The sequence below is a fragment of the Manacus vitellinus genome, unplaced genomic scaffold (genome assembly GCF_001715985.3).
Source record: "Manacus vitellinus isolate BGI_N305 unplaced genomic scaffold, ASM171598v3 scaffold_5_pilon, whole genome shotgun sequence".
In the NCBI taxonomy this organism is placed as follows: Eukaryota; Metazoa; Chordata; class Aves; order Passeriformes; family Pipridae; genus Manacus; species Manacus vitellinus.
The window spans coordinates 38,818,207-38,827,695 of record NW_021940682.1 but is presented as its reverse complement, the minus strand read 5'-3'; the positions used below and the strand labels follow the sequence as shown (position 1 = coordinate 38,827,695).

The following is a 9,489-nucleotide window of genomic DNA, read 5'->3' as shown; positions in this document are numbered from 1 at the left end:
AAGTAAGAACAAGATGTGATGGATGTAAAGGATGCATTTATATATTCATGTCAAGAAATCCATTAAACAAAACAGAGAATTGCATGCTGCAAACATGATGATACGTTGCCCTAAAGAAATAGATAATAGTCACCATCAAGAAACAAAAGGCAAGCAAATTATTCTGATTGAAAGAAGTAAAAAATCTTACAGAAATATTCTGAAAAATTATTTCTAAAATCTTATAATATTCAAAAGAAACTGCATGATTTTTTAACTTGGTTTTATTATATATACAGGCAGAGTTTCTCCCATAGGGAAAAGAGAAAACTTTGAATACAATATTGCAATAATGCTTATATGCAGCATTTAAAAGAAAACTCAAAAAAATTAATACTGCCCTTCCAGAGGATCATTAATTATATATTAAAGGTTTAAAATAATTATATACTAGACAAAACACATGAATTCTGAAAGAGATTACTTCAGTTTCACTGTAATCTTTTTACAGACTTTGAAATCATTAATTGTAATGTAGTATTTATTTGGATGAAGGAGGATAGAATCTGGAAAATGAGTGTGAAAAAGGATGTTCAGTTTTAACATTTACCATATTACTATCACTGGAACATCTGAAACTGTGCACTCTGAATAATAGAGATAATTAATTTGATCCAGCAAATTTGATAATGCATTTATTATTCAAAAGACTGTATCCTAAATTAACTTTTAAGTATTCAGTTTAGATACGTAATCTGACAGGTCAAATGTGATACAAGATAAAACCTTATGTCAGAATTATTCACTTTCTTCTTTCTCTGTAACAGATATTTTTAGCTCTCTGAATGATGGTATTGCAGTGGACAGTTCCTTCTGAGATAATGGCTGAACAGAAGATAACTGTTTGGTTCTTCATCTATCATCTTATTACACCCTCTTTTGTCATCTCTCTAGCAGGTAAGATGACCTCCTGTTTTAATGCATTAAACTAACTCTTCTTAGTTTTATGTGTTTCAAGGTCAGTTAGACTGTTTGTATGGCTTTAATTTATTTGTGCAGATACAATGAATTACTAAATGTGAAAGATGAAACTGGAAGAAAGCATACTTATTAGAATGGATGCCATAATAAAAAGTTTATAAAAAGGCAGATCTGGACTTCAAATCTGTTCTTTCTGTTCTAATTTAGTATATGGAATTAAATATTTTTCTGGATTATAAAAATTGTATCAACTGTCTGTTGCTCACAGATGATCAACATGCATAGAATAACAGAAACATTCCCATAAGAAGAGGCACTAAACACAAAATTCTATAATATAGACCCTTTCTAAAATTCACAAATTTTTACCAGCCCGATGTAGTGGTAGTTTTCATAATACAGTGGGGTAATTCTCCATATTCTGATTTTAATTTTTATTTACAAATTTTAAAATGTTTCATAAATAGAGATGGGGCCATAAATATTAAAACATTCTGGAGTCATATTTCTAACATCTAAAATTACAGAGATGTTTGCAGCTGAAATTTTAGTTCCATTTTAAGAAATAGAAAGAGGACTTTGGAAAGGTGAAATTCAGGATTAAAATCTAGTTTCTGTTTCAGCTGTTTCAACAACTTTGAGATTTGTAAAACTTTTTTCAGATTTCCATACCAATTTCAATGACTGCTGATTTTTAGTTAACTGTGATGAACTGTACTGCCAGCATAACCAGAACATACACGAAATATTGACCAATATTTGAAAGTGCAAATATTGTATACTAGTATTTTGGTTGTTTTCAAGGTAGGCTTTAGATCCTTCCCTACTTTTGAGGGTCATAGGCTTACTTAATCTGGCATACCATTTCAGGCATTGCCTCAGTTTCACTAGCATGAGACCATATTGTTTATTATTGAGTCAAAAAATCTGAATAATACTGTGGTGTAAGCTCATTGCCATTAAGAAATTACTATATAGCTCACAGGAATGCTTTCTGGTTTTGTGGGAACACTGCTTTATTCTATGAAGGTTTTGCATGTTGTTCTTTACTCCATATCTGAGTTCAGTGGAGGATTTTCTGATGCCTAATAAAAGTCAGTAGCTTCACAATGTATTTATTGTGAGTTTCAAGGGGTTTTTTCTCTGTTAAGATATGAGGCTTGCTGATAGCACCAAAATTAAAACCTTAAACTCAGACTTTAATTCAGCAATTGGCTTTTCCTGAAAGTAAAAAAAAAAAAAAAGAAGCCTGTCAACTGCTATCAGTAATGTTAAAATGTGATTTTGCTCTGGACTTGTTGACATCAAACAAAACAATCAGCTGCAGTAGCCAGCAAGTGCTGGACATTGATGCATCAAAGAATTGAGTCAATCGCTGAAGAACAAATGTTCAATTAATTTCTTAACACGCAGGGCCAAATGATTAATGTTATTGTGTATTCTACACATTGCAGTTGTGCTTAGAAGCCAAAAACCTTGGCACCAGAATGTACCTCCTGGCAGGTACCTTCAGAGTGATGTGGGAAGGTTTCACGCCGTGAGGGTCACGACTAAGTGACATAGGAGAACAAAGAGGGCTGTGATGATATTGCATGCAGTTTGAGTATGCACTGATACTGTCATAGCAACATTTGTTTGATCTCTCACTTGACTGTTCCTGGCTCTGTTAGGTTCCCAAAAGAACAGTAGGAGCCGTTGATGGGAAGGGTTTTGAACAGGGGCAGGTTCTAATTGTACTGTTACCATTCAAGGAAATTTCTTAATTTATCTTCTGGTGTGGAATAAATACTTGGTTGCATTTTTCATCAAAAGCCAAAGTTATGGCCTGTGACCACCTCTAAAGGTATGGCACTATTCCCCAGCATGGAAGATTCATAGTCTTATACCATCAGAGGAAGTTTGTTACTTCAGTGTGTTACTGCAAGGCTGAGTGGAGCACACACTCTGCTCTTGGACCTGCTCTATCCATTTCAGTGAAGTCTGCTTCTGTCACGTAGGGTTTATGGTACGCATCTAGATTATATAAATCTGGTGTTGCAGTCTTTGCTCAGCCCCACTTGATTCTTGCTGGAGGGTTTCTCATTTCAAATGGGTGCTAGTACTGCTGGCAGTTAGACTGAGCAAATTTTCTTTTGAATGTCTCTCTTGGCAATGAAAATGTCATGGTATCCAGAAAATATGTAGGTGCAGTAACCAAGATGAGATATAAGGGGTTACTTGGAAGTGTTCACAGGATAGTTAAAAAGTGAAAGATAGATACAGTAGAGAAAGAAGGAGCACAAAGTAGAGTGATCAGGTCAAGTTCTAGGAGGTATTCTTTCACGCATGATACTATCAAGGGGAATGCTGGCAATGTCAAGAGTAATGGAGAATGTGTGAATCAGGGATGGTTTTTGAGTAAAGATAAAGAGTTTCCATTTAAATAATATGACACACCAAGCCCCCGAGTGAAGAGACAAGTTGGCTGGGAACAGATGTTGAAAGCAGAATATTTTAAAAGTTTCTTTAGCACCTTTTAACAAATCACAGTGTTTCTCTAGAAGTGTATTTGGCTCACTTTGCCTTCTGTGGTGCTGGACCCACAGTTCTAGGTAGTTCTACCCTGTAAGTTGTCTTTGGCAAACTGATTGGTCACTCTGTAGTCAAGGTTTTTGCAACCCATAGTTCCTAAACAGACCTTTTATATTAACTACTCTGGACTGAGGAAGCTGATAGCTTCCAGATACAATGTCTTTTGAGATGTCTCACCCTGTGGTCTTCCCCAAGTTCAAAGATACCAGCCAAAAAACCTGAAAGTGTTCAGAATTCACCCATTTGATTGAACATCAAGAGCTTTCAGAATTTAACAGCTAGAATTATTGGGGAAACAAGGATCTAGGGACCTGAAGCTGCACTGGCTTGAGATATTCAGACTTGGGCCTGAAGTGGTGACAGGCATTCGGAAACTCTATAAGCTGGTTTTATCTGTTTTCAAATTGATCTTTTTCCTGCTGCAGAAAATTCTAAAAAAAATCCCAAACTGAAATACATGGATTTTTTAGAAATTTGGTGTTTTCTTTGGAGTAAACACCTTAAATTTTTATCCAGTTCTGTTTCGTGGTAATCAGAGGCAGAAGTTGAGAATTGTTGCAATGACTGGCCATTTCCCATCAGTGGGGAATGTGCACTTACTTTACTGAAGGGAAGCAAATATTACATCAATCAGTGCATCAGAAATTTAGGCAGAAGATCATCTTCTGCAATGTGGCAGGAGCAGTATTTATTTTCCAGGTAAATTATTGCTTGAAATGTAGTCTTGCAGATATAAACTGGTGAAAAAGCCGTAAATAGTTTGGTCTTTCATTTACTGATAGAACAGACAGTTATAATAAGGATTGCTTTTCAGAGTGCACTTTGAGTAGTGGAAGGCAAACGAGAGCAGCAAGTCATTCCCTAGTGAACATGTCAATGATTGTCAGTCCACTGCCAAAAAAAAGTTATTTCATGCCTATTACCAAGAATATTTGACTTTTCTCCTCTTCCCCCTGACATTTCTCCAACATTCTTCCAAGTTACCTTTGACTCCCCATTTGATTCGTGTCCTATTGCTAAGTCTGAATTTTAAACTTTTCTTTCATCTGCTACTTGCCATGTAATTCAGTGAACTGAAGTGTATCTTCACTTGGGATAATAATCTTGCACCAAAAGAATTAAGACTGTTTTTCAGCTGCAACCTATTTCGTTCTTCTGAAAGACTAATTAAAAGCTGTAAGGACCCTATACTTTATTGTGCTTAATGAATAGTTGATTACATTTGGCTATGAGAGGAATCAGTAGTGAAAAATGTTCCTCTGATAATTTATTTCACTTCAAACAGTTCCACTTTTTACTTTGGGATTTGATAGTGCAGCGCCAGACAGTACCTGAGTTTGGGTCACATCGGTCCTTAGAAGGCAGCTTGTCACTCTGGTGACTCTTCTGGATTGTGCAAAATGAGGTAATAGTCCAGAGTTAAAAATGTAAAAAGCCCTTCTGATTTTTAGGCAGCCTAATGCCTTATTTCCAGAAATCATTACGAACTCAGACTTCAGTGAAAGCTGGTAAAGCAGGAATGACAATAAGACACAGAGCCTCTCAATACAGTGTAGCTGTTTCCATGAGTACATGAGGGTGCAATTAGACAGCATGCTGAATTTCTGAGTATGTTGCTCTTATTTCATATGCACTAGAAAGGTTTGTGAGGGGAGATTCTGTAGAATGATTACTGCACTTCAGCTTCATCCCTAATTTGCTGGGCACTGTCTTTCCTATGAGATCAACCTGTTAGGCTCTTCAGTCACTTTTGAAGTTATAACACTTAGGTTTTTAAGGAGGAATCACCTAAATTATTTATGTATCTAATAGACTAATGAGAGTATGTTTACAAGTACAGTAATTGGTATTAGCTGGCATTCCTCTTGGCAGTATGAGAAGACAAGCAAACTGTCATTATTAGACATAAGTGGAGAAACTTGCTCTGCCAAGGGCTGGAGCTTTTTATGCTTGAAACTCACTGTAAAGGAGAAAGGACATCATTAACTAGGCGGCTCTTCAAGGTCTTCACTGACACATAGGAAATAGGAGTAGTTCTCCTGCTGTTTTCAGTCCAGAAAAGTAGAGGCAGTGTTCTCAAAGACAATCTAAAACTTTCATTTAATACGAAGTGGGACAGCTTGAGTGGTTACCTCTTCTGTTTGAGTGCTGACTAGTTCATGGAAAATTATGTCCCTTCAGCCTCTGGATTACATACACTGGTACTTCTTCTCCATCACAAAGATGGAATCTGCTTTATAGACCACAAAATGCTATATCATGACTTTTTTTGACATGAATACATTTGCTGCTTCAGCACATAAAGCATCCCATGAATGCTCAGTGCAATTTTTCCCACATGACTGAGAGAAGTAAAAAAATGATCCCGCTCCCAAACCTTAAATTATTTATGGCTTGGACTTTCTCCAGAACAGTAGGTTCAAAAGTACATGTTGTGAACTGAGAGTTAGAATCTACACATTTTACAGCTTTTTATCACAATGTGCAGCATTACTCACATTTGCTAAGGAGATATACTAATTTTCTTGTAAAAGAAGAAGTGGATGAATATACTTAATACCAGTTTACCTTATCTGTCATGTTCCTGCTTGGATCTTAGAAGACTAATTCATGCTACTGCTGAGTGTCTGATATTCATAAAAAAAAATCACAGTGCTCAGAAACGTGGAATCGTGGAATTGCCCTGTTTATGTTCCAGAGAGCCTGGTAGAGATATTTGGTTCATTCCCAGACCATCTAGTTTCTGAGCATGAGCTTCTCAGATACTAGTAGGTCCTCATTTCTCTGACATATTGAAAACAGTACAAGATCTAAATATGAAATGGTTTCTAGGCTTGCAGTGCTGATACAGAGCCTGACAACTCAGTTAAACTGATAATGAATGAATCCATGGTTCTTATGTTCAGCATCCCTCAGCATTCAGGGTTAATCTAGCCATGCACCGTGTCAACAGATCTTTGTCCCTCTCTCCTGTGAAAATATGTAACTGCATACAACACTCAGGTAGATCAGTACTGACACCAAATGACTGTTTAGTGCATCAACTTTTGGCTGCTAGGGAAATAGGTAGGTGTACAGCAAAGAGGAACAGGAAGAGAAGGAGAAGACTAATTAGAAAAATAGAGTTGTTAATTAAGATAATTTTATATCGGTGCACAGTGGGAGTGATGGGATCTTAAGGTTTTTCACCTGGTTTAGTTTCTTTCTGACATTGACCTTTGGAAAACTTTTCGCTTTGACTTGCTGTCAATAGTTATGTCACCGTTCATAATTTTTATAATTGATTCTTCTTCAGCAGAGAACTTGAATATGTGCTTAACGTTGCACTTATGCGTAACCTTGTTTGTTTGGATCACCTTATATGCTTAAATTTTGTGATTTATAGAGTTCCTGAAAGAATATGAGAGGCCTTTAATGAACTTAAATAAGTACTTTCAATGCTGTCTCGTTATTATTTGCTTTAAGCAAACATTATTACTATTTCACCATTTCTAAGGATGAAGTTAAAGATCTTAGTGTTTCCAGCAGAAGCTTTTGTAGCTATCCCTTACTAAAACTGTTACCATCTTTTCATTGATAATATATTTCCTTTACAGTGGCATTATTAAATATTTAGCTATCAAAAATATTGCTAAACTCCTTACAATTATCTTCAAAATAAATTTTCTATGTAGACTATCTGAAATGAAATTCATACGGTTTTGCCTTTTCCTTTTTAAAGCAAAATGGTAATTTCTTATTTAAAGTATGCAATCTGTAGGTCTTGAAGAACATTCAAATTTTTCTCCCTTTGTTTTTCAGCACTCCCATCTAGTATATGGAGCTTTGGTCCTCTGATCTTGGATTGTTTTACTATTGAGTTGAATCCATTTACAGAAATGTTTGCAGGATTGGGGCCTTAGGATGCATCTGCTGTATTTTCTGAATATATGGATCCAGAGGCATATTTAAGCCCCACATTTTACTGCCAGCCCTTCAGTGTATTTCACTAATATGCAACATAGTTTCCTCTGTTAGTTTCTTTTGCAAATGGTAACTTACATGCTCATGTTTTTCTCTTTGACATGTGCCAGCAAGTTGTTCTTCCTGAGTAAAGCACTTCTTAAATGGTGCTGGATATATATGGAAGCCCATCTAGGAGCCTGAGTGCCCTAAGTACTGGTTAAGGGAACACTTGCTTCATTTTGTTTAATCAGCTGTTTCTCTAATTAAGATTTAATTACTTCTCTGGTTTTTTTTGTGATTTAATTTGAGGATTTAGTGAGATTAAAGACACTTTAGAGCAAAAAAGACAAATGTACAGATGGGCATCCATTAAAAATACCCTGGACATGATTCACACTATGGCAATGATTTCAGAGAAGTCACTTGCTCTTGATGTCCCATGTAGTCTAGTTTCCCAGTGAATTGTCACACAACTATATGTCCACCATTTCTGATGAATCACTTCATACAAAATTATGTGGTAACATTCTATATCAGTTATGGCAATTCTGTTCTGAAACCAAATGGGTGTCACTTTTGTATGTCCCATTAAAAAAAAAAAGAAATATTACCTTTAGAAATAAAGAAAAACTTAAAATATTATTTTTACCCTTAAGTAAAGAATATTCCATAGCTCCTGCATGGAAATATAGGTTATAATTACCCTATAAGATAACATGGAAAGATATTTCATGTAAAGTAAGAGTAAATGTTAGCTTACAAGGTTTTTTTCTTATTTCCATACTAGCCATACAAAGACAGAATGATGCACAAGTGTCCAGCATGGTTTAGTGACCTGTATTTGAGAGACATTTGAGTAAATCACTAGAGAAGACTAATAGTAAAATTAAAGTATGCTCTTCCTTTTGGTAATTTTCTGTTTTCTTCTAGTTTTCTGTATTCAGATTAGATAAAGAGTTGATTATGCAAAATATAAGTGTATTGTTGATTATAAGTTTGCATAAGTTGATTATGCAAAATGTAAGTATATTGAAAAGACAGATAGCACTCTCTATAAATAATTTAACTAAACAAATTGCAGGAATGGTCCATTTCAGGTTTTCTGCAAAATAACATTTCAGACCAGTTATAAAATAGCTTTCTGTGTACTTGTGACAACTGTCCATGAGCAGAAGAAAACAGATATATTTGAATTATTGTGGTTGTTAAATGTTAACTGTGAAATAATGTGTAATTATTAGTAGCTGCATTCCCCAGTGAACATAGTGGTCTTTTGTTCTCATTTGCATATTTTCTACCATATGATACAGAAGTCTTGATTCAGATCGACATCTCTTTCCTTTTAAGTGTGTATTCCTTGCCTGTGTAATACATATCAGCCTTGTGATATCTTTCAAATATCAAGTCAGAATTTGTCTGATGTGTTGTTCAATTTATGCCAAATTTGTACCTGTCATGAGTAATTACTGTATTTAGAACAATACATATAATTAATAAATTTTATAGAATTACATTATGAAAATACTGAACTAATGAGAGGTGCACTCTAATAACAACAATTAGGCTTTTGGAAATAAGGCACAAGAAGTGGACCTATATGGTAGCATATCAAAAGATTGTATTTGCAGGTAAGCATAATCTTATCAAAGAGGAGGAGAAGGACAGGAGGGAGAATAGGGAGCAGGAGGGAGAGGTTGCAAGGCCATTTTGGTGGGCAAATGGTTAGGAAATGGAAGAATGAGAGGTGAAGGGAGATCCATAGAGGACAGACACAAGGTTCTTGATTTGGTTTTAGTTGTTCTTTTTATGACCTAAGTAATGCAAAAGGAGTGCATGTGGACTGGAAAGCCTCTTTGTCTCTGTGTTCTACATCAGTGCATACCATGCAAAATTATGTCATTTGAAAGCTAGTTAATTTTTTAAAAATATGTTTATATGGAAAAGTTTAACATTTCTGAATTAAATGTATATATGGAATTAGGATGCACTGAATAAGCCTTTTCACTGTGTCTT

General features: G+C 35.3%; 1 protein-coding gene across 1 annotated transcript in view; it reads left to right on the top strand.

Annotated features, from left to right (window-relative positions):
* The first annotated feature begins 806 nt into the window (after nt 1-806).
* Nucleotides 807-9,489, top strand: part of CNTN1 (contactin 1) — an 80,557-nt gene continuing 71,874 nt past the window's right edge. Inside the window, exon 1 of the mRNA XM_018080611.2 lies at nt 807-936. Coding sequence (XP_017936100.1) covers nt 825-936 — 112 coding nt within the window. The 5' untranslated portion in view covers nt 807-824. The remainder of the gene's footprint in view (nt 937-9,489) is intronic.